The following is a 26409-nucleotide window of genomic DNA, read 5'->3' on the forward strand; positions in this document are numbered from 1 at the left end:
TCTGTAGATACTCATTTGCTGTGTGAAAATGTTACCTTTACCCTTGACCACTAGATACCTTACAGTAGGGAACCAGCTCCATCACTGTGGGAATTTGAGGACTGCTGTGACTACGATATGTTCAGATCGTCCTTATTTTGATCAAGTTCAGATTTTATCATTAGGTGGGCAGAGAATTGAGTGAGAATTCATGTCTAATGGTGTACAGATGGGGGGTTAATGTACAGCCAGAGTTAATGTGACATCAAGATTATTTTCATTTTTTTTGCAGGAATTAAAACATTTATATAACATCCAACAAAAATAATTTCAGCTTCCATATGGTAAATTCGTGCTGAATACAATTTCTGCTCTGTTAATAATACCTTCATACCCACTTACATACCACGGGGTTCATTCTTATAAAAATATATTTTTTAAGTTCTAAAAGGAATAAAGGAAACCTCCAGTTTAAAAAATAACCAGTTTATAAATGACTTGAAAAAAAATGGTTGACGATGTTACAGTGTGATGGATTGAGCTATAAAGCTATGACTATAGAAGAGTTTGCCATCTGTTTAGTCATTAAAATAATGAACTGTTTTTGCCCAAATGGCATGCCTAAATAGTGCATAAAAGGCATTTAGTTATTTTTTGTGAGTATATGTTTTATCCTAGAGCAAAGATTTGGAGCTTTACTGAATGGACACTTTAAATATTGTTGGCTCTTGTAGAGTCACAAAACATCAAGCATTCTGCCTATAGGGCTAAATTGTGTTTGCTACAGCAAGCTGCATACTGCTCAGTGTATCCTGAATATTCATACAAGACAAAAATGACATATCAAAACCCACAGAATTCAGTCACTTGCTAGCAATATGTCAGCGACGTGTTAAAAGTTAAAAATATTTGATTGTAACAACTAGGAAATCTTGTAGTTTAGCAGTTTGATGCTATAAACCCTCTTGGGGTTGAGAAGAAAACCTTTTAAAACTTTGCTGAGCAAAAGAAATGCCTGGAAACTGGCAAAGGCATCACAAAAAGAAATTTCAGTGAGGCTTTGCAGCCCTCTGGGAAAGAGGCATCTGAAAACCCTGGCTGAAAGGTACGAGCATTAGCTTTCGATGGAGAGAAAGGAACTCACCTTTGATTTATCAACACTATCCTTGGAATCGTAAGAAAGAGATAAGCCACAGCTCAGGATCAGATAAAGTTACTGAATGGATAAAGAACAGAAGATTAAGCACAAGGCAAAATGAAAGGCTGGTGCAAATCAGAACAAGGGGAAAAATATCCCTGTGGATACCTCGGATGTTTTGTAGAGATCATAATTCAGACTAAACACTGGAGGACCTCACTACGCAAAAAGCAAAGATATGCAAGCACAGGACAAAGAATGTAGAATGGTTAAAAAACACATCTATACTTGCCTCTTCAACCATCGTCCCTTACTAATATTTCTTTGCATCAGGATATATCGACCAGCCCGAGCTATGATGTAGCTCAATCAAATAGTAGTTAAGAGAGTGAATTGGGCCAGCTCCTTTACTTTTGTTCAAAGGCAGTGAGAAATCCATCCTAGGATTAGCTTAAGCCGCAACGAAGCACGCAAGCTAACAAAAGACAAAAGATGGTGACAGCTCAAAATATGCAACACATTTCCTTTCCTGATTAATTCGACAAGAGACGGAATTCAAGACAATACTGCAGATTAGGTCCGTTATTATTTTAATTAATGCTACCTTCTCTTCATAAAACCAAATTACAATTCAAATGAAAAAGGAATGGTTTTCTAATATTTTCCACAATTCCAATTGTGCTTTTATTCCATGACTGAAATTGAATAAAATGTACCTGTGTGGCTGAAATTGTTTGTTGACTATTGTACATTTGTGCACTGTGACTGCCTGAGAGCATAAACTAAGAGGAAGCACACATGCTGTGAGTTCCATTTTTGTAACTTGATATCTGCTATTGTTTGTGTGACCGTTTTCAATCAAGGTAGCAATTCCCATGTTGATTGTGAAGGGAGGATAAACACGACCAGGGTGCCGGACAGAGAGACGAAAATTCTGAAGGCCTTCCATTAAGCCACACTTCCTTTGCCAGCTTTCGTATTTTGTTACCAGCTTTTTCAGTTTTCTTATGTGATTTTATTTAACCATCTCTGCCTTTGCATTGAGTTCACCTGTACACTGCTGGCTCATTCATTTTCAGTCTGCGTTTTCTCCTAGCAATTTTGACTTACTGTAGGGTAAGATGCATTTTAATGAGCATTTCTACTCATTTCTTGGCATTTAAATATTTTGTTTAACATTTGAATTTTTTTTCAGTTGGTTTGTTTTTGCATTTTACACATCAGGACCTGCTGTTTTTTTTTAATTGCAGCTGAGTTTTTGTAACCCAGACATCTGGGATCCTTTCACACAACCATTAACATTGGCAAATGCAGGGCATGAGGGACTTGTTTGACAATGAATTTGTAAAGAAAAAAAATATTTTTATTTTCTTAATATACAAAATATAATTAGCTTAAATATGAGCTACATGGTAGACAGAATGGATAGCTTTAAAACAATACTGGATATGTTTTCCTAATTCTTGAAAATATTTTTTAAACTACATAAAACTTATAATTAAACTATTTCATGTACTGTAGTACCTACAGGAAAAGACCTCAGTCGAGTATAATATTTTAATTGGCAGTTTTTAATGTAATGGTGGCGATCCATTGATGTTTACCAGCAACACTGCTGCATTGGGGAGAGGGATTAGTAATTAGTTTTCTTGGCAGAGGACAAACACTTACACATTTTTCAACAGTAAGAGGCAGGTTAATGAAAAGTAATAAAATTAAATGTTTTTTAACTGAAACAGCTGCTCTTAGATTTGCACCCTTTTCCTTTACAAAATATATTTTAAGTAAAACAAATGTGAATAACATAAGGAGACAACATGGGTAGAAATTACAGGAAATGCATTCTAAACTAGGAACTGAGGAAAAAAACACTTTTTTACACAAATGATTGTGGGAGTCTGACGAAATCCAAAGATTAATTAGCTTCTAAATAATGAATAAGCTAGACAGACCAAATGGCCTACTCGTGTTTGTAACCATTTTTATCTTTTCAGATACTGAATATTTCTATGGATATTTGTTTTCTATATTCCCATGAAATTCAGCTGATTTCAGATTTTAGTTTTGAAACTTTTCAGAAGTACATGCTTTATTGAGTGGAAAAGCACAATATATTTTTAACACTGGAGGCTGTTCATAATGGTTACAGCTTCCTTTTGGACAAATAATTCGAATGAAATAAACCACGTATGAAAATAGCTGTGCCTTGTGTTATATTGCTACAAAATAATTTGAGTTTAAAAATAATCATTAGAATGAATTCTGCAGAGGCATCTAATAGCACAGAAATAATTTATACACAATACATTACTTTCGCGGATTCATTCCACAAATTAAAAATGTACGTCATCATCACCCTGATATAAATGTAGATTTTAAATCTTAAAACCAGTGTTAAAAAGAATTTTCAAATAAAGACAATGAAGCTTCAAGCTCATGCTGTATGCTAGCTGAAATCCAAATAATAAACTATTATTTTAATTGAACTTCCACCTTGAAATGCGGAAGAAAATCAGCACAACTCACAAAAATAAGCTGTCTGTGTTTTTTCACCTCTCCATGCTGAACAATACTTTTCGGGAAAGCGTAACATCAATGGCATTATACAAATGACAGACAAAAGTTTGATTTTAAAATATATTATTGATACAATTTGTTCAGAAACAGTCATAATCTTCTGGACAAGTCAAGACTTAATGAAACTCCAATTTAACAAAGCCAGTCAACTCAAAGCTTCATTTTACACTTACATAAAGAAAATGAAGCTTTGAATAGAAACCAGCAGCATTGTAAAAAAATCATAATTCACTTCTAAAGTCGAGGGTATCCTTGAATTAAACAGAAAACATGGTGCTTTTCCCTGCTGATGAGGAACTTATCTCTTGTATCTTTAAAGCAACCAGCCGGTCTATACATTATGAGCAAATAATGCATTATTTAGCTTCAGCTGTTCAAACTCCTCTCCTCTTCTAACAGCGTTCATAGTAAAGGTATTTGGGTACAAAAATGACAATGACGGTTAAGTAGAAAATGAGATGCTAATAAAATCTCTGGCTGCTGCAGTCTCTGTCCATTCTTGACTGTTCTTGAACAGATGTTTTCTTCGTTAATGATAAATAATATTGAAAGCAAAGGGGAGGCCTTCTTCTCCTGAAGGTGGTGGTTAACCTCCCTTTCTCAACTGGCTCTGGAAAAAAAACAAAGCAATTCAATGTTCCTGGAAAGAGCAGTTACAGATTCTACACACATGCATTTCCACATCGATATTAATTTGATACAGGCTATTGCATTTGATACTTGGGAATAAAATACCTATAATGCCATCCATCTTAATGGGAATATTGTAGAAAGGAAAATGGAAATTAGTTTGCAGTTCTTGTTTCCAAGAACAATTTAACTATCATCGACCTTTTGATTTTTCTAGCTTACTATTAAATTTATCCAAGTCAATGATTCTAAAGGTGTACACAACGTGGATACATTTAATTTATAGACTCAAGTAAACAACACATTTCTGAGGCAGAGAGTATTATGTGTCATTTTATTTTAAACTGATACAGACATAGGATTCTGAAACTATGTGGAAAGAATCTGAGAAAAAAAAAATAAATATTTTTTAAATATTTCTAGCCCCAAGTCATATTTATCAGACATTTCAGAGGGCCCCACTCCTCTAACTTTGCACTAACCTGGGATCTCATTTCAACTGCCCCAGGTTCTGTGGCAGGTTTTAATGTTCTTTGAAGAAGTGCCTAGGAGTTATATTGAACTTTCAGTGAATCCGATTAGATTTTTTTTATTTGGTTATTTTTATTATTTTATCAGTGATTCAAAAAACGCTAACAGAATAAAAAATATAGTAAGAAAAATTTATGCGGACAGTCACATATTAGTTGCCGACAGAATAATAAAATGATTCTAACACAGAGCCTCGCTGGATTCCTCCATAATTAAGTTAAATGATATAACAGGGTCACTCAGACGTCAAAACAGATCAGATTATATATGATTAATCAGATTTTAAAGAAATTATGCTTCTCATACTGATATCCTGGAACTGGTGGAGAGGCGAACTGCATGCTGAAAAGTATAAAGAAGAAAAACATTTGAACTGTGCAACCTTCTTCAGGTGTGCAGAAGAATAAGGGAGAGAACAGGAATACAAAGTTGTTTTTCTTTTCTCCTCCTTATCCTCCTCTTCCTGCTTTCCCTCACTCCTGAAGAAGGTTATACAGTTGAAACATTTTCTACCTTTTCACATGGAATAAACCTCTTCTTTCGTTTGCTGCCTTCACACTCACATTGTCCCCTACTCAAACCTCATTGTATGTACAGTAATATGTCTGTTTCAGTCAGGGATCCAGAATTCCCAGTTCTGAGTTGTGTTTTGTTTCCTAGTGTGTTTTATCCTGGACCTGTGGTTTTTCATTACATACACTACCACCAGGGAATAACCTATATAAACAGTGTTTGTTTTTTGGGTAGTAGTAGAAAAATTCAGCTTCTTACATGGTCTTAAATCCGTTTTAGTACTTTCGCTTCTTTTTAATAAAAAGGTCAGTTGGTACGCTCACTAAGACTGCTGTGCTTTATGACATAAAGTAAGATTCAATCTCAGATAAGAAAATGGTAACAAATGACTGTTCCTGTCATCTGGAAAGTAGCAAAGAAAGACTGAAAAAGATGAAAAACATTGCATCAGGGATGTAAAAAAAACAGATGGATCAGAAATAAAAGGATGTACAATGGATAAAATATAGTAGTAGGAGTATTTTTTAATATTTTTATCAATTAAAAGAAGGATGGAATACCTGCAAGAAATGAAACGTAATCTTTAGATTCCTAGAGAAGGCTGGCAATGCTTTACCAGCACCCTTATCAATCTAAGTGCACACTAAGTAATTTGTGAATCACAAGTACACTGCCTTACTACAGCATCTGCACATGGACCAACAGTGGAAGCACCACACAGTTGCCCTTTTCAATGGCAAAACCAATGGGAAAAACTCATGGCTTCAAACCCTCACCCTGGCACAACTTCATAAATACTAACCAATCATGCTAACTATGAAGTGTGGTTCACAAATGCAGATTGTTTGGGTTTAACTTGATGCTAAAAGGCCCAGCGTCTTAATGAATCCAAATGGGATTACCAGATTGAAAACGCCAAACATCTACCATAATAGTTGCTTCTTAGTTATTAGGGTGATGGGAGTCATAAAGTAGATAAAGTAGTCATCTAAAAAAAGCAACCTTATAATAATCTCAAAAAAGATGGAAAAATATAAAAGGAAGCCATTACCAAGGCAAAACAGTAGCAAATACAATGGGTATAGAAAGTCACCACACCCTTTCAAAAGTTGTACCTTTTGTTGTATGACACTCTGAAAATAAAAACAAATTAAATTAGGCTTGTTCCATTTTTATTTACACATAGTAACCTACATTAGCCAAGCGAAAATACAATTGTAAAACATTCTGAAAATTAATTAATATAACAACAGTAAAATACCTTATTTGGATAAGTGAACACCCCCCCTTACAATTGCATTTGTAAACTTGCTCAGTTATAATCACCTTACAGATCACACAACAAACTAATCGGCTCCCATCTGTGATCAATTGTGGTGATTTTGATTAGTTCAGAATAAAAGCAGCTTTTTCTAGATCCCACGGCTTGGAAGTGCTTTTGAACTTGAACTTGAACTTGAACTTTATTGCCATATGTAACCGGTACTGGTACAATGGAATTCTTACTTACAGAAAGTCTCTCGATTATAAAACAAGTGTAAAAAACAAAACAAAGTGCAAACAGTGCATCAAGACAATGTACAAACAAACAATAGACAATGTGCAAGTAAACATGCAGACAGTTTGAATGTAAACAATACAGACGTGTAAACAATGACTGGAGACGTACAATTAATAAATTACAATGAGGTAGATGGTGATGGTGTAGGTGTGGTCCGAGGGGGATGGCTAAATGTGTTCGCCAGTCTCACTGCTTGTGGATAGAAGCTATTGAAGAATCTAGTGGTAAGTGTCCGTATGCTCTTATATCTCTTGCCTGAGGGCAGTGGGGTGAAGAGCTCATGCCCTGGGTGGTGACTGTCCTCTGTGATGGCCAGAATTCTACCACGGCAGCGGTCCTCATAGAGCTGTTTAATCTCGGTGAATCCACTATGGGCAGAAAGGTGCTTTCAAAAGAACTTTGAGATGAAGTTGTGGAAAGGCACAAGTCAGGTGATGGGTATAAAAAGATATCCAGGGTTTTACGTATCCCATGGAGCACAGTCAAGACCATCATTAAGAAGTGGAAGGTGTATGGCACCATCCAGACTTTGCCTAGATCAGGCCGTACTTCCAAACTGGATGACTGAGCAAGTAGGAGACTGATCAGAGGGGATACCAAGAGGCCGATGGCAACTTTGAACGAGCTACAGGCCTTTATGGCAAAGACTGGTCATTGTGTGCATGTGACAACATCACAAGCACTCCACAGATCTGGCCTGTATGGGAGGCTGGCAAGAAAAAAAGGAACTCCTTAAAAAAAGCCACATCAAGTCTCGTTTATGTTTTGCTAAAAGCACCAAGTGGCAAAAGGTGCTGTGGTCAGATGAGGCCAAAATCAAACTTTTTGGCCAGAACGTAAAACAGTAAGTCTGCCAAAAACCCAATACATCTTACCACCCAAAGAACACCATTCCTACAGTAAAGCACGATGGTGGCAGCATCCTGCTGTGGGGGTGTTTCTCTTCAGCTGGGACTGGGGCACTTGTCAGGATAGAAGGGAAGATGGATGCTACAAACGACAGGCAAATTCTTGAAGAAAACCTGTAGCCCTCAGCCAGGAAGTTGAAAGTGGGAAGAAGGTTCACCTTTCAACATGACAATGACCCAAAGCACACCGCCAAAGCAACTGTACAGTGGCTGAAGGACAGGAAGGTGAATGTCCTGGAGTGGCCTAGTCAGAGCCCTGACCTAAATCCCACTGAAAATCTTTGGAATGACTTGAAGAGGGCAGTTCATCAATGGTCACCAAGCCCGAACAATTCTGTAAGAAGGAATGGGCAAATATTCCTTCATCTAGGTGTGCAAAGTTGGTAGAGATGTATCCAAACAGACTCAAGGCTGTAATTCAAGTAAAAGGTGCTTTCACCAAGAATTAACTCAGGGGGTGTTCTCTTATCCAACCCAGTTATTCTACTTGTTTATTTTTACTTTTTTTCAGAATTTTTGCTTTCTTTTTTCACTTGGATGTTGCAAGGCACAATTTGTAAATAAAACTAGAAAAAGTCTGATTTTATTTGTCTTCTTTTTGGGCTTTAGGGCAACAAAAGATGAACATTTTGAAAGAGGGTGGTGGCCACTGTAAGTAAATAGAGTGCAGCAACTGAAAATGAAAAAAAACAGTAGTTGGCAGTGGTAAAATTGATTATAAAAGCCAAGTCAGTCAATTTTGACAAAAAATGTTTTTAGAATCACCAATTCTGAATGGCACAATTAATGCGCTAATGTTGCACAACTTTCTTAAGTATGAACTTTATAAAGCTTTTTGCAGGCACTTTTTAATTAACTACATAATCATCTGTATAACACTTTAGAGCTGTAGGTCTACAAATCATTGAATGAAATAAAGAGCACTCAGGTCCAAATGTTATCTACATGCAAGGATAACGAAAGTCATAATTATCATTACAATAAAATCCTTGACCTATAGCAGAGTTCTGCCCTACTATCTCATTCACTATGCAGAATTACATGTTAATATGCTATCAAGTACTCTTTATTTCTTAATTCCAGGAACATTAGAACACAGATCATTTACATTCATTTTGGTTGCATTTACAGCTACTAGTATTAGGAAGTGTCTTTAATGACTATAAAGCCTTTACATGCTAATGACTGACAACCATTATTTTCAATACGTATCTTAGAAAGCGAAAATACTACATTCAGAGTGAATGTCAAATATTCTCTAAAAGAACACAAACAATATACAGTGCCTTGCAGAAGTATTTCCACCCTTCCTATTGAGTCCCTTTTTGAAACTACTAAATAATACATACAATTTTAAAACTTAATATTTTATTAAAACCTGAATACTTAAAATAAAGACTTCTAAGGGTAAGATAAGTTACTGTAAATGGCTGAAAAAAAACAAATATGTTGATTGCATAAGTTATCAGACCCATTAATATTTGTGAATATTTTGGTGGAAGCACCTATAGCAGCTATTATAGGCATACGTCTTTTGTTTAAGTGTCCTCCAACACCAGGTACAATTTTTGCCTTTTCTTCAAGGCAAATTTTCACTGGTTTCATCAAGATAGTTTATGACTGCAGTTTTCATGTTTTTCCACAGATTCTCAATAGGATTGAAGTATTTGAATGGGTCACTCATGGACATTCACTTTCTTATTCTTAAGCCATTCTGGTATAGCTTTGGCAAGACTTTCCTTTAGGATTTGCCAGTAATTTGCTCAATCCATGTTCCCATCTGTCTTGACAAGCTTTTAATTCTCTGTGGATGATTTTTTTTTCAGTTCCCTACAAGACCCTTTTATGGAGTGACTGGGATATTGTTGACCCATGGATATTTTCTCCCATCTCAGTTGCTGAACTCTGTAACTCTTTCAAAATTGCCTTTGGCCTCATGGTGGCATCCCTAACCAGTTTGGCTGATCGGTTTGGAGGGACAGCCTGATCTAGGCAGTGTCTGGATGCCTTACACATAGTAATGATCAATGTCACCATGTTCAAAGTAATATTAAAGTAATATTAAGGGTCTTTGAAATGTTTGATATCCTTCTTCTGATTTGTACCTTTATAACAGTTCCATTCCTTTGTTGTTCTGAAAGCTCTGTGCTCTTCATGGTTGAAATTTCAGTACATAACCTTAAAGTAATAGGTGTATTTATTCTGAAATCACAGACAATTGGAGACAGAGTCCACACAAATGACTATTGAGTATTTCGCTTTCAATGTGTGAAGTAGATTTGTAATCTAACCAATATTAATTGCTACTTCAAAGTACAGTATAAAACCATGGATTTTATTTATTTGAAATTTGCAAAGTATAGTATAAATCATTGGCTAACTCAAATATTAAAGCTAGACTGCAAGCGTTAGAGCAACAAATGTGAAATCCCAAACAGTACTCTTGCAAAGCACTGTAGTATCAGCTTTATTGGAAAAACCCATAAGGTGCCAAAGCAAATATCAGGATAATAATGACCTGTGATTTCACCCGATAAGTCTTACTGTAACATGGAACTACAATGTCACTAAGATTTATACATAGTTTGTTTAGTTATTGAATTGCAGAAGTATAATAAACATATAACACTTTCTCATAAATTTTAACAAGAAGTGTAGAGTTACAAGAAATTTCAAGACACTTTCATTAAAATTCCATTTCATTTGTTTCAGGTTTTGTTGCCATCTGTGATTTTTTTTTGCATACTGCTGTTCTCAAGATGTTTAAAAACTCAAGGAGTGAGTTAAAAGTGGCAAACTATTTTCATGACTTTAAGAGTGAAAGAGAATTAGGAATCCTTGCTACCAAACATACATATAATAGAGGAAATGGGCAGTTTTGCAGTCTGGGACTTGCCGTACCTGTTTAGCAGTATTGACACACTGTAGGTACAGCTGAGCCAGTGTGGAGCAGCAGAGGGTTTGGCCTGGGTTCTCTCTGTAACACTGCACGATTTGTCTCTGCAGGTCAGCACACACTGGGTTGTAGCTGTATTTCCTGCCAAAAAAAGAGAAGAAAAAAAACGCATTTACCACACATTCAGGAAGAGGATAACTTATCCTGGTGGCCCTGTACAAAAATATGACACTCACACAACACATTTACATTCCTTTAAAGTACTGTTGCTCGAAGGCAAAGGAAGATAACAAGCTCTGAAAACCTTGTTGCACTTGAGAAAGGAGTCTGAAGTATATCATTAATTGAAAGACACAGAAATGTCCTTACCTTCTTAGAAGGACACAGGGCAAAAACAAAACTAATATTTCAACATATTTGCAGTTTTGCTATGAAATCTCAAACAGAGGTACAATTTTTAAAAGATAAATGAGAACTATAGAGGACGGCATGCTGAAAGTCAAAATGTCCTCATGTAAGTGCTTCGAAACCAAGAATGAATCTTATTCTTCTAACTTGCATGTTACAATGCTTTCATCTGCTAATTGTGCACTTCGCTTCTTCATTTCTACTCTACTTATGAACATCATCCATGGCACTTTCAGAAGCCCTTATCCATTCACTAGTTTCAATGCCATCTAGCACACTGAAGCACAGCACTGATGGGTCTCATCTCTCTGAGTAAATGCCTTTCCTTTTTCAGAGAGAGCCTTGTCCATTTGCTGGGATTATCCTTTATTTGGAATGTGAGCGGGGGCAATATTGATCACTTTCACTTGTTGTACAACCTCTCTAATGCATTCTTCCAGTTTAGTGAAAATTCCCATTGAGATTACTGCCATGCATTACATAGACATAAATTACTGGAACTCATATGCTCAGTTCTGAAGGGTTTTAAAGCGCACTTTGTTAGTATATCAACCTAAATGACTGAATCTGTAGAGTCACATCATTCAGATACATACTAGACATCCACATATATCCAATCTCTGCTTATGCAAATGAAAATATCTTGCATACAACACAATAAAGTGAACCTTTGAAGACAATAAATATTATCTATTCCATTTATTTCGAATATCAATAAATAATTTTCCCAGAATCAATTGTTTTTTATTGTTCCCCACTTGAAAAATTATGAATGCATTTCTATTCTTGGTGTTAAATCAGTGGATGTGTTTGATTTGTTCTACCGAGTAAGAAATAACTCTACATATGAAAGACATAAGAAAATGTAACACAAACCATCCTGTCACCTTCTATCTACCAAAGGGAATATAGAGTTTGCACAAATCTCCTTCTTAAAATCAAACTCTGTTTGAGGAAACTGCAGCGTGCTGTAGCGATTAAAGATCTTGGGAGTTCCCAGCTGTACTGTATATATGGGTATAAATGTTAGCTTTTCTGTATAAAAATGTCAGCCAAATTAATAACAACCAATACAAAGCTGCACCTGTGCATGTCTAACAAAAATATTATATATCCTGTAAAGCAAACATGAATCGTGCATAAAAGTAATTTTAATTTCTATTGTCACTATCTAAAAATCCTTTTAACGCAGTGGATGTGAACTCCCTTGTGCTACCCACTACCTAATCGTTTGGATGAGTGGTGCGTTTATGGTACTGGGCAGAACAAATTGTATTCAAGGTCATCATGTGAGGAAGTCATTAATACAATATTACCTCATCACCGTAAGATTACAGCTGCTAATAGCTAGGAAATTAGACTTGTCTACCATCACTGTTTTTATAATGGCTTTTGTTAGCGCGTTAGTTATGTCAGGATGGAATGAGGAATTGTGTCGAGCAGCAGGGAATTCAGCCATAAATAAAGGCAGGTGTCGAAAAGCAAAGCCAAAGGCATGTATAAAACTACACTGGCTGAAGAAGTGGGTGGTCAGGGCTTCCCATAGAATTATTTATTGGCATCTGTTGTGAACACTGATTAAAGCCCAGATAAGCTTTTGTACAGCAGGTCATAGTTTTTGTTGAACCATCAAAAAACAACTTTCAGTATTCATATTCTTTACTGTGAACAAAGAACAACTTATTTTCTTTCAAGTGGTGCTTTTTTCACAGTTTTCTTTATCTTTTGGAATCCCTTGGTTAATTAATTATCATTTTTGACCATTTTAATTTCTGTGTGTTCTGTGTCTTGATGTCACAGTGTAATTCTTGTAATTAATGGGTGTTCTGTGTTAGTTCAAATAGATTATGTGTGTTCTATTTAGTTGGTTCTGATTTGTTATTTGGGAATATATACTGAGCATCAAAAGTACATTTTTAGAAAAATACAGTTTGGAATAATGATTAAATGTTTCTGATGCCATGATTAATTGATCATTCATGACTGAACATGTTTCATTTGCATGACTGTTGCATAGGCACAAAATCACTCATTTGGGAGTTCCGATTAGGCACGAGCCGATGAAGTGATTTAACCTGTTGATCGTCAAGCTTGGTGAAAAATCGAGTAAAAAACTACTGAGGAACACCCGTGCCTTGCTTACATTGAGGAGAATGATTTCATGAAATTGGAATTTGCAGACTATATTAAGTTAATATACTGAAGCTCACAGGTTGGGGTGTTCCCAACATTACAACCAAATGTAGACTGTTAACAATAGGGCACAATCTAGGAGTCCTGACAGAGGACTGAGTCCCGTCTCTCCCAGAATGACACCTCATGGATACTCCACTCTTCAGACTTGAGCTTCGCTGAACATTTATTGGATGAAGTGGTACAACGTGTGACCAGATAGGCCAGTGAAAAAAACATACTGTTTATGAGTACGATTATTATTAATAACCAACATTAATTTATAAAATGTCAGGGCATCTGCTACAAAAATATAACCTTCACGACCTTCAAAATTACTTTGAGAATTTATTGCTGTTATAAGTGTGTTTTTTTAATGCTAAGCAGAGTAATATGCAGTTTACTCAATAAAAAACCAACATGTCCCACTAGTCAAAACGTATTTGTCATACAGCAATAACTCTGCCAATGTTTTGCTGTTGGACAGCAACGAAAAGCAAGAGTTTGAGATAACATGCAAGGCTAGTTTACCTGTCAGATTTATCCATATAATTGACATTGAATCTTTCCTTGTGGATAAACTTTAAATTACTTATCACACCATACAGACAGAACTAATAAAAGTTTGAAAAGATTATATCAAACACATACAGATTGAGTTACATAACACTAGGTGCTCTTTGATGCCAAAGTATTATTACAACAGATAAAAGGAGCATTTCTGACGATTACAAAAATTAAGTCAGCATAAAAAGTCCCACTGTTGTGAGTCCTGGACCAAAAGTATCAACCAGTATTTAGAGAGGTGTTGGGGCATCTCTTAGATTAGACTGACTATAGAGATTATATACCTTGCCAAAACAAGTTCTGAAATTTGGAAATCAGTGCCTGTAAACTGTCACACTTTCACCATGTGAACAAAATATGAGATAAAAAAAACACTACCCTTAATCCAATGATCCATGCTTTACACGATGTAACATAAGGGTGAGAAATAAGACTGATGCCAGTTTGAGTCTCTAAAAAAGCCGAGGAAAAATCTCAGTTCAAAACCCACCCTTCTGTATAGAAAGCACATTTAGTCAGTTAATGGTTGAAACCTTAAAAGATTAAATTCTGAAATATTTGTCAAATGAATTCTGCTAAGGCTCATCTCAATGCGATAGATCTCAATGTGCCGTACCCAGTGACTCCTTTATAAATGTCGGCAATATACCACTGAGGTCAAACACTTTCAGGCCAAACTGAGCCACTGTCATTCAGCTTACTTTGCCACTGCCTCTAAGGAAGCTCATAATATATTTAGTGAAACTTCAAGAGAATTAAAACAAATGGTGTTGTCAAGCCAGTGTGAAAAAAATGTTCTCTTACGGGGAACCGCAATCATAAATCTTTGTGATCTTATGCTGAAGATTCACTTCCACTTTTTTATGCAGCAGAAATGTTTCAAAATGCACAAGGAGCTGTTATCACTTCTGGAGATGCATAGATAGCAGGGTGAAAATTGCTTCCAGTACAATCAGAGTTATTGTTTGCCATTCTCACAGCAGCACTTTAGATGCCAAAAGCCAGAGGTTCTGAAGTGCTTCTACTGAAAAGTGATACAGCATAAATCACGGTGAAGTAAAATGCACATCAAATACGGTAAGTTAAGGTTCGATGCCAGCCAGGTGCCTAACATGAAAAATACATATGAATATGCATCTTTATATGTAAAAAAGAAGGAATTAAACAGAACAATGCATTTTCAGCATTCTTATATATATATATTGGTCCCACTGTAAATTTCAATTCTTAGCCACTATTTTATAAATTAGGAGCAGCACAAAGCCTCACGAAAGTCTAGTTACATTTAAAAAAAAAGTAATGATGTGTAGCATTAACACAGTTTAATATAGATTGTAATTATCTTTCCCCAATATAAAGCTACTAACCAGATTCCTAACATGATTTCTCTCCTTGACATGTAGGAGCTTTGAGAAGCTGCCGTGCTGCCAAGGTGAAGGAGGGTTTGTCTTAATATTAAGCTGCAGATGTCTGGTCTCTTTTTACTTCTGCCACATAAAAATGATTTTTAGTCTCACCGGTCTTAAATGGATACAAAATCTGGTGCTTCTGCTGTTAGGCAACCATCTATACAGACAGGATGTCATAGTAAAAAGAAAATGACCACAAATAGCATAAACAAACATTCAGTAAACGATCTAGCATTTTCTTTTTCCTATGGTATTGAGGATGAAATGGAGTAAACATTTTCTCCCTTAATTAATTGAGTGCTACCTTACCTGATTCAGAAAAAAGGATTTTATCAGACATAAATTAATTTATTTACACAACCTTTTGCACATATTAAATGCTAAATTATAATTAAGCCTACTCATTTGTTTAATATAACTATGATAAATCCCTGTAGCTCTGTAGTTCATTTTCTTAAATAGTTAGCCACTTCTTGGGTTCACACAAAAATCGGTCACATCATGTTTTGTATTAACGCTACATTATGACTGTTTACTTACAAATGGATTACAACACAATGTCTGCTTCAATAAATATAAATCCTTCGTAACCTAAGCTGTTGAAAGTTACAGGAAGTGTTGCACTGGATTACACACATGAAAGAAAGTAATGAACATTCTAATTCAGATAAACTGGGCAAATGAAAGAGAAGTAGGTAAAAATGTCAAGCATTACTTTGGTATTCATTTCTTGTAGCTTGTGAGGAATATTTGAAAAGAAGAAGAAGAAAATCCTGTCAGCTCTAGGTAAAATCCCCCAAATTAGGCAAATCATTCAGGGACGTTGCTATTCGCTGCACATTTGGTATGTGAAAAGTATTACACACTCCCCACATCTACTGGAAAAGACAGAAAACCTTTCATATAACTCCTGACACTGTTTTTCAAGCAAAACTGTATTGTTTTTACTTTTTGTTTATAATTTTAATAGAGAGTATAATAAAAGACTATAAACAAATAAAAATAATAATAAATGATAGATATATTACCCTAAACACATTGGCAGATCGCACAGCTTTAATGAACAACACAAAGCATTACTTGGAATTTTTTTTAATAATAATGACGCCTATTAAGAGACACTAACACAGAGGTAACCTGAGGAATCCCTTGTGTGATTCTGAGCCTGTACATCTGGTCAGAATACAATTCATTTTACAAACATTACACAGCACAGTCCACTGAGTCACTGGCCTCACTTTCTAAACAGTTCATTCCCATGAAGAGACTACTAATTTATGCTCCAACGCTTTTCTCAAATGCCCTTACGTCTAGAACTTCAATGATCACATTCTTTGCAGTCAATAACAGGGATAGACAGCAGTAGTGGATCACCTGACTAATCATAACCCTCTAATAAAGGTTTGAGCCAACTGGTAAAAGAAAAAGGAATACAAGAGAGCTGCCCAATCATCAAACGTTGCTTGAAGAAATGGGCATGGTCTAAATCAATGGCACTCAGGTAGTGAATTTTGTAATCTACTGTGGTACATTCCTTAAGTAATCAAGTTATTCAACAATTAATCAATCACTTAAAGAGCTTGTTGTACAAACACCTTGAATGGATTGGAAGATCCAGTATTTGAGCAACAGGGATTTCTAACATAAACATGGATTGTAAACAGAAGAGAGGCTTAAACTAAAAGATAGATTCCTGATATGTATGCAGTCAGAGAGCATATTGTTGTCATTTGTCAAGGCTAATGTCTATAACATACACTTAGTATATCAAAAGACAAACAGAATAATAAAAAATGAACAATACTGGGGTGCGATATTCATGTGTTAAGAAAAAAAACAGAAATTAAATTCTATCTCAGCATGAATACATTGTTGGATTATGCCTAAAACACAAAGACATCAGGACCATATTTATGAATTGAATATCAGGAAACTGAAATAAATTTGAAAACAATCTATTTTTTACCACTTAAACTAAGAAAACGTGGACATTAACAATAAATGCAATTAACATTTCATTTTAATACTTTCACAATTACTTTTTAAGTACAATTAAAATGCTCCACGTGTGTCAAGAGAATTACAAAAGACAGCAGCTTTCAGAAAGGTACAAGAAGATACAGAAATTAACACTGGGATGTTCAAAGAGTACCATATGTTTTTTTGGCTGTAACTGTTCCTGCTTAGAGATGACTTTGTCATCACTTGGCTCTAACAATGTTTGCAAAAGAAAGTCATTTGAAAAAGAGATAAAAAGGTCACTTAAAAGGTTAAATTGAGTGTAATCAAAGATAAAACCATTAATAAACCCTATTATAGTTTGGTAAATTCCTGCACTGTTGTAATACTTTACAAAATCCATTAGATTAATAATTTACAAATGACAATTATGATACCTTTTCACTTAAAATCTTATGTTAGTTAGATAAATGTACAAAGCAGTTTGCATGTGTAAAGCCTAATGGGGATTAAAAACAGAGTTAATATAAAACTAGGTTCCTGTCTTTACTATTATCACATGATATTAAGACTAAAAACAGAGAAATAAGGCTTTATGTTAGATTGAAACAAAATGTATAAAAGCAATTAAATGTCAATGGGAATGATACAAAAATCAAATTTTATGTTTAACAAAATTTCTCATCACACCCATGGCAATCATGTGTGTAGAAAACACTTTAGGTATAAATAACTCCTAAAAATGACAAAGTTTTAACTTCAAAGCAGTGCTCTTCCACAGCTTGATTATGCTGACTGACAGACAGGCAAATTGGATGTATATCAACTGGTGTTATGGCCATTTGACAAGATTTCCAATTGGTACAATTATTGGTAATAACCGAAATTAATTTACTTATATGTATTAGTAAAAATAGAAACCCTTATAAGCAAAATAATCCTTTTTGGCTCTTCTTATTTTTCTCTACCTTCATCTCTTACAGCAACAGTATTTTTTCTTCAGTGAAAAAAATACTTTTCTAAATGTTTTTCATTGACTAGATATGAGAATAAGAATATACTTAGAAGATCAACAAAAATCATTAACCTCTTGAATTAGTAGGATTTGAGAAAACAGAAACAAGTGATCTTTAACACTAACTGCAGCCAAACAGCAGAAATATATAATTTAAGTGAAAGAACATCAGTCTATACGTAGCAGGAGGATAGATAGATAGAGATAGATCTTTTCCAAAACCGTACTAGATTCACATAGCTAGTAAAGTAGTTTTAGATGTACAAGTTAATTACTCTGTGCAAAACCACAAGTGTACTGTACTGTTTGAAATAATTCTCATTGCTGAATGTAAGATAAGTTAGGACAAGTACCAATGTTAATGGCAATAATTTATACTGAGCATCAAAATAAACATCACTTATAGCAGCAAATACAAAATGTTCAGGAATGTTCACTCACATTTTATAAAAATGTGACGTCAAAGGAAAATTAATTATCCTGATTAATATCTGTGATTAAAAGTGCTGCAGAACAGGGGGCGTCACTATGACGGTCCGAGGTAGAAACATATGGCCAGCACTGGAAAAAATAAAAGTCATTTCTACAATGCATGTGTCAGAAATGCTATTTATACCTGGATAATCATGTACCTGTACACTGGTCTCCGAGACCATACATCTCATTCTACTAATGTTTGATGGGTCTGAAGTCTGGCAACAGAGGTCCATACCATTCCTGCCTTGCAATGCAAGACAGCTTTTGTTACACACTCTGTATCAAGACATACACTTGATACATTTAGAGTTTACAGTTTAAATGATGTGTTCAATATTGACAAGAAGAAGTACAATTGTTTGGGTGTTATTAGTTTAAGCAGATTGTGTTTGTCTATTATTGTGACTTAGTTGAAGATCAGACCACATTTTTATGAGCAAATAATGCATAAATCCAGGTAATTCCAAAGGGTTCACAAACATTTTCTTACAACTGTACATTGACTTGCTTGAATATTGTTATTTCAGGATAAGACCACAAAAATATCAAATGAAATTCCATGCAGTTAGGTTATGATTAGTCAATTACAAGTGGAGTCCTGTGGGAGAGACACTCCTGCCTGCCTTGACTGGTCTGTTGTCCACAACAATTAACATACTGTTCTGCAAGACTGTGCCACAATTAACTGGCATCCATGAGTGTGCTTTAGACAAAATCCTGATTCATAGAGGACTTAGCATCAATGCTGCCGAGCAGCACTACCTTTGACAAGAAGGGTATATTGCTTGATTTCTGTACTTTTCTTTCTTCATTTTCATCAGGCCTGACGTTCAACAGGTCAAATCAACTGATCACCCGAACAACTCTCATTACCACCCATAATGAGGTGATTAAGTGCTTTCGCAACAATCAAAAGTCTCTCCAGTGCATCACAGTTTGTCATGATTGATCAATTAATCAAAATAATTTTAAAAACATTTCTACCTTTATTCCAATTTTTTTTTCTAAGACTGTGCAGAAATAGTGATGTTTCTTTAACATCATTCCTCTTCAAATCCTTTAACAAAGCCAAAGGCAGAAATGCAACTCAGTTTGAGTGCGAGGAAAATTGGGATTGTAGCCACAAAAAATCTTATCCCACAGTAAAATAAAAAATTTGGGAATCTCTGTATGCAGAGAACTGCAGAAATCAATCTGGCGAGAAACGCCTGTAGGAGCTGCAGCCATATTTGTCTCGACTATAAGGAAAAAGGAAAACTGAAAATAAATGCACACAGCCGCTTTTTATCATTAAAAAAAAGTTTAAGAAAAATGGGAACGGTTTTTAAATCTGTCTAAATTCTAGTCTTTTCTGCAGCTAAAGACTGGTGTATAATTAGGTATATGAATATTACTATGACGAAAAAGAAGATAAAGTTGTTGTATATACAGTATTACTTAACTGCCAACGGGAGAATTAAATGTCAGTTTTAGCAGATTCTGTAATTGACCTCTTTACCCATGTCTTTTCAATCCAAAAGTGACTCAGATTGTGGAAAACGGCACTTAACCCAATTATACAACTATATTAAACAGTTCCTAAGTGTCACTGAATATAATAAGAATTACTTCACATTGTGTTTCATAATCAGTTAATTGGTCTATAGTAAGATTGCTATATATTGCTATAGATTGCTATGGAGAAGCAATAGTAGCCATTCTGTAAAAAATACTTACAGGCTTGGTTCCAACACTGTTTTGGTTTATTGTTCATCCACAAAGGTGGAAACTTATTTTTGGCATCAGCATACAAAAGTACAAAAACACATAACACAACATAACATACACATTAAAAACAAACAATAGTCTTAGACACGAAACAACACATACACACACATTTTGCTCTGCCCATATAACACTACTATTGCACATAAGAAAACAGTCACTTTGCTGTGTTTAAATGACTGATTCTCCAGGTAACAAAAGATTTCTTGTATACAGTTTTCTTGGATTTCTTCAATGTCTCTCAGTATATTTAAACACACATTCAGTACGGGGGTCGATTTTCTAAAATCAATGAAAAGAAGAAAGTAAGGGTGGGATGAATGGCAGATTTAAAACAGATTTAAAAATTAATAATGCATATATTGCATTTCAGAAAAAACAAAACAGGAGAAACAACAGTATTACTGTTATCATGAAACTAGTCATTAATTCCTGCACCCTTGAAATAAACCACAGGAGAAACAGGTCAGTGCATGTGCTAGGCATAGTTCAAGGGAGCTTAGTCGTCTGGACTTTCCTGCTGCCACCCAAACTTCTGAAGAGGCAGTACAGAAAAGTCAGTGAGACTAGAGGTCTTGTAACCTTGGCTTGAGGGTCACACGTCTAAGAAAAGAAGGTAGAATGTCTCTCTCCAAAATGAGAAAGGCTGTGTCTGCAAAGTAATTTTAAATGCAATACACAAGCATCACAAGAATTCAAAAATAGCTAGAATATTGTCTGATATTTTGTTTACATAATTCAATTTGCTTAAGTGCTTAGCCAATGAGAAAAATATTTTTTATATTGTTTTACATTTGCACAAATGATCAGTTTTTTGCCTTTAGAGAGCATGTTTTCAGAAGCACAGAAATGGGAACAGAATAAGGGAATAGCATCATTCTCGCAACCACAGTTTCAACATACTGTATAAAAGATACATTAGAACGTAATAGGTTTAAGTGTTTCAGCTTCTATCTGATGTCTTTGTAAATTCTGCTTCCAACAAATTTAAATGATAATACAGAAGTAGTTTAGTTACACAAATCTATAATACTAAAACCAAAAGCAGTAGACATTAAGAAAGACATACAGTAATGACTACATTTTTAAAAGGGCAGACTACATATAAGTATTTGGTAGCAAATATGTACAGTTCTTTATGTTTTTGTCTCTTGGCTGAGAGAAGACTTTCATTAATTTAAAATATCAAAAACCAAAGGAACACCCATCTAGTGCTGGTTGTAGACCAAGTCTAGCAGGTGTCAGCTGCAGTGAAGTCTTCAAATAAAACGTGCAAATCCCCAGTAGAGTCAGGGCAGGGAGTGCGAAAGAAGTGACGGGTACACCGTGATAAATATGGAAAATAACTTCCATTTGTCTCTCAAACTGTTGTAGAAAGCAAACGAGCATTTGGCTTGCAGTGGCTTTCTGATCCCAAAAATCGATCAAACACCTATTCGTCACGTAACGCAGTTTGAAACTTCATGCAATTTTACAACTGTTAAAAACAAAGAGGTTAATTGTATGTCTGGATAAAAATGTGCTGTGATAGAGGTCTAAATCAATTCTATTTAATGTAGCAACAGCAGCATCTGCGCATGCATCTCGCGATGTAATGAGATTGTGATGATGTACTGGCATCCTGCTGTGATCGCTTCATCATGCCAAATGTTCTACTGGGAATACAAGGGGGCAGCTGCACTGACCCCCTCTCCTGTGATTTACTTATGCAGAGACACAAATATTAACTGATTAGAGATTCAACTATCAGTGCCTCTCTTTGCATGAGGGGTGTCACGTCTGTTCCCAGTTTAAAAGCCTTCCTATTTGGATTATCATGTACTTTAACAGACGGAACAGATCAAATTAACAGATCAGTGGGATCTGATTCTGACACAAATTTAAATTGCATCATGAAGCTTTTTAACAACAGATTATCATTGCTTCTTTTAGGAAGAGGAAAACTAGGAGTTCCTTAGCCTGCTGAAGTTCTTTTAAGAGGAATAATGCTTATTATTAGCAAAAAGGTTTTCTTTAGCTAAGAACAAAACTGACTGGTTGAAAAATACACAGCTCCTAGGAACATATGAATTTCCTTAGCAGGTCACACTGTGCCACAAGAAGAGTGCCTTGCAAAACAATTCCGACCCTTCCTATAGTGTCCCATTTTAAGCTTAATATTTTATCCATAACCTGAATGCTCAAATTGGAGACATCTGTGTGCAAGTTTAGTTATAGTAAAAAACTGAAGAGAAAAAAAAATGAAATATGTTGATTGCATAAGTATGAAGACCATTAAACTCAATATGTGGTGGAACCAACTTTGGCAGAAACTGTAGCCGCAAGTCTTTTTGGGTCAGTCTTTACCAATACCAGCTTGGTGTAATTCATATTCATTCTTCTTGACAGATTTTCTCAAGATCTCTCAGATTACAAAGGGATTGCTTATGGACAGCAGTTATCAGGTGTTTGGCTGGACCAGTCAATAACATGCATTGCCTTATTCTTAAGACGCTCCGTTGTCACTTTGACTTTGTGGTTTGGATCATTATCCTGCAGAAAGATTAATGTTTGTCCTAGTTTTAGGTCAGACACTGGTTTTCCTTTACTGTTTGACCATACTTTGCTTCATCTATGTTCTCAGGAGTCTAAATGAGATTCCCAGTCCCTTCTGATGAGAACATATATACATAATCATGCTGCCATGAACTATGTTAAGTTCTGCAACAGATATATTTGAATTTAGCCCATAAAGTTTCAGTTTGGTCTTGTCTGACCACAAAGCCTTTTGCCTCATGTTTGCAGTATAATGTCTGTGTTTTCTTGCAAACCACATACCAGAGTTGAGAAGTTTTTTTCCCCAGTTATAATCAGTCCCTCTTTGTGGAATAAGTGGGATATTTTGACACATGGACACTTTCTCCCATCTCAGGCACTGAACTTTTTCAAAGTCGCTGTTGGCACGGTGACCACAGTGGGATCCTTAACCAATTTCGACCTTGCCAGGCAGAGGTAGTAGTGTCGGGGTTCCTTCCATTTCATAATAATCAACTTCACCATGCTCAAAGAGATATTCAGAGACTGAAATGTTTTTATACCTTTCTCCTGATTTGTGCCTTTCTACAACTTTACCCCCGAGTTGTTCTGAAAGCTCCATGGTTGAAGCTTTTCTTGAACTTTTCTGCCTGGCAGTGGAACCTTTCAGAGATACAGCAAATATATTTATTCTGAAATCATATGAATCATTTCATGAGTGACCTCAAAAATTAATCTATTTTTTCCTTTACATCAATTGTTTAGGTTTTTGCTTTGTGTGCAGCATTGCATGAAATTTATTGGAAATTTACAAAGTATCAATTATTGGTAATAAAATGTGAACCACTGTTTTTACATACAAAGGCAACTAATTGTGTGGCTAGGTGGGGTCATTTTGTGCACCTACATTAATTTAGATATCTGACAGCAAAGATTTGAAAACCTTTGCAATCATGACTTTCACATTTTTCTTTCATATAAAATGCAAAAAAGCTTGGAATGAAAGCACACACAACAAGAGTCACAAGTTGCAGAAACTCTAGGCCACCTCCCAAAGAGAGACATTACTTGGAAAACAGGTCCAGCCCAGCGGTGATGTACCCCAGGAAGTTCCTTAGACCTAAAAGCCTTTCTGTTTCTTGCTCATGCAAGCAGGTGGTGTATCACCCTGTGGAAACTAATGTATCTTATTGACACCTTAAGAAGGCTCCACAGCCAAAACCTTGTTTTTCTTTTTCTCTTTTCAGCATGGAATAAACCTTTACTTGTTCTAATGTATCTTATACCTCTTTTGTGAATGAGCTACCTTTCATCTGCTGGAGGATGTGCTTAACCTCGAAGAATATAGAATATTCCTTCTATACAGTGCTGTGTCTGCTAAACTGAGAGGAAAATCAATGTTCAATGGTATTGCCATACTGTCATTTAAAAGCCTGTTATAACAACTTCTCTCTGGCGAGAGAAGCCTAAGGATAAGATCCTAACATGTTGCCTTGTTTTCTGTTATAATGTACATGTGAGTATAATGCAACTGACGGAGCCACAAAGAACTAAGGAAATTATTTGTGAGGCTGCAGTGTGTGTCAACAGGAAAAAAAATAACATACTAAGATAAAGATATCCATAATTAACACAGGGCAAATGTATAATTATCATATTTCCACTGCACTGGAAACAGCACAAGATTTGTAGTTAACAAAGGTAATTAAGGGCACTGGAAAATAACTTATATTTAAGCAGTCAGGAGTGAATAACTACACTCACTACCAACCTCCAGTGAACATAGGTTATTCTACAATCCACATTTATCTATTTTACAACACCAATGAATGCCCTACAAAAACATTTAAAAAAAACACCATATTACTGGGGCTTCTGGTGATGGTTTTTAAGAGATAAACACAAAGAAAATATTCAGGACGTAAAGAGAAAGAACAGGACTAACCAGTTAACACTGACTTCACACCTTTTCCAGTGCAGTGCCCCATCCTGTCTCTATGAATGAGTTGTAAATGCAATGACCCCACCCTATTTCTGTACAAACTTGCTTGAAAGCATTAGATTCAGATGAGAAGAACAAAACACACAATGTGGACTTCAAAACACTAACACGGTAAAAAAACAATTGTTGCACACATACAAAAAAATGAATGCCTCAGATCAAAATCTATTGTGTAATGTACTGTACTACAGCCAAGACAGTACTGGTGAAAAACAGTATGGAACAATAAACCTTGTGTCTGATAAACTAGTAGTAATAGCCTTAAACAGTGAAAATCTGCTCTGTGTAAACTTTCTGACTTGCACAATTTGTACTTTTTGATTACATTAATAAGTCCTTGCATCTGTATGGTGCTTCTCATACACAAAGGAGGGGATCCTGTTCATCTACTACTGAAGCGTAGCACCCAGCTGGCTGAACCATCTGCCTCACTACTACACTGTGCAGGGGTATTACAGTGAACAAAACATTTCAGATTTTTTTTCTTTTTGATTCTTTAATTCTAGTAAGAAAAAACACAAGGATCACCTATAAGGAAAATAAAGTCCAAGGGGTTAGTCAAGATGGATTTAGAAAAGGTAGGTCTTGTTCAAGCAGTAATGGATGCACATAGTGCCTCCATTTAGATAGAAAGAGCATACTTTATTAATCCCGTAGGGAAATTGATTATTTAGATTTAGATTTTATCCTTATGATGATATTTTTCATATTATCAAATTACAAGCAGTAGGTATTTGGGTGATTTCATGTTTTAGAATGGAGAAATGTTTGATAGAAAACAGACGGTACAAGCAAGGCGTGAGTGCTCAAATTTGTGTGATGTAGTTCTTGGAGTACCCCAGTGATGTGTACTAGGACCATAGCTCTTCCTAATTTACATCTATGGTATGGGTCAGGTTGCCATTATCTGGATCAATTCCAGAGAAGTATAACTTACTTTTATAAAGTAGCGAGCAAAATACATTTTAGCATACCATCCCTTGGTTTCAATTCTACGCTTTTAACTACCCCCCACATTTTGCATGCCTTTTCATTTGCTTCCCCCTATTTTCTAGATTTATATGCTATGTCAACGTAAACACCTAAATCTGTTTCACAAGTAGCTGATTCAAATTCTTGTCATTGATAACGCAGTATGCAGCTAGAATAGTGTTTGCTAGTTGAGTGAGTATAGTATTATTTTGGCTATTGCTTTTGGTAGTGGATGGTCTTTCATTATTGAAGATGACCGATAAGGGAGATAAGAGGCCTGTAACTGTATGTGAAACTAAAATGTCAAATCAAAGGTGGCTGCATAAGAAAAGCTGAAAGATACTGACTGTGAAAGGTGATTCTTAACTTGATTTGAGATTTGACAAATTTAGAATTCATTAAATGAGACAGTGAAAA

General features: G+C 35.5%; 1 protein-coding gene across 2 annotated transcripts in view; it reads right to left on the reverse strand.

Annotated features, from left to right (window-relative positions):
• Nucleotides 1–3740: 3740 nt before the first annotated feature.
• The window catches only part of chchd3a (coiled-coil-helix-coiled-coil-helix domain containing 3a), a 115888-nt gene continuing 93219 nt past the window's right edge, over nucleotides 3741–26409 (reverse strand). For both annotated transcript variants that reach the window (XM_088645403.1, XM_088645405.1), the window contains exons 7-8: nucleotides 10739–10874; nucleotides 3741–4304 (exon numbers count right to left, since the gene is read on the reverse strand). In XM_088645403.1, the coding sequence (XP_088501529.1) occupies nucleotides 4281–4304; nucleotides 10739–10874 (160 nt within the window). In that variant the 3' untranslated portion in view covers nucleotides 3741–4280. The remainder of the gene's footprint in view (nucleotides 4305–10738; nucleotides 10875–26409) is intronic.

This window comes from Lepisosteus platostomus, chromosome 9, assembly GCF_059453375.1.
Source record: "Lepisosteus platostomus isolate fLepPlt1 chromosome 9, fLepPlt1.hap1, whole genome shotgun sequence".
Classification (NCBI taxonomy): domain Eukaryota; kingdom Metazoa; phylum Chordata; class Actinopteri; order Semionotiformes; family Lepisosteidae; genus Lepisosteus; species Lepisosteus platostomus.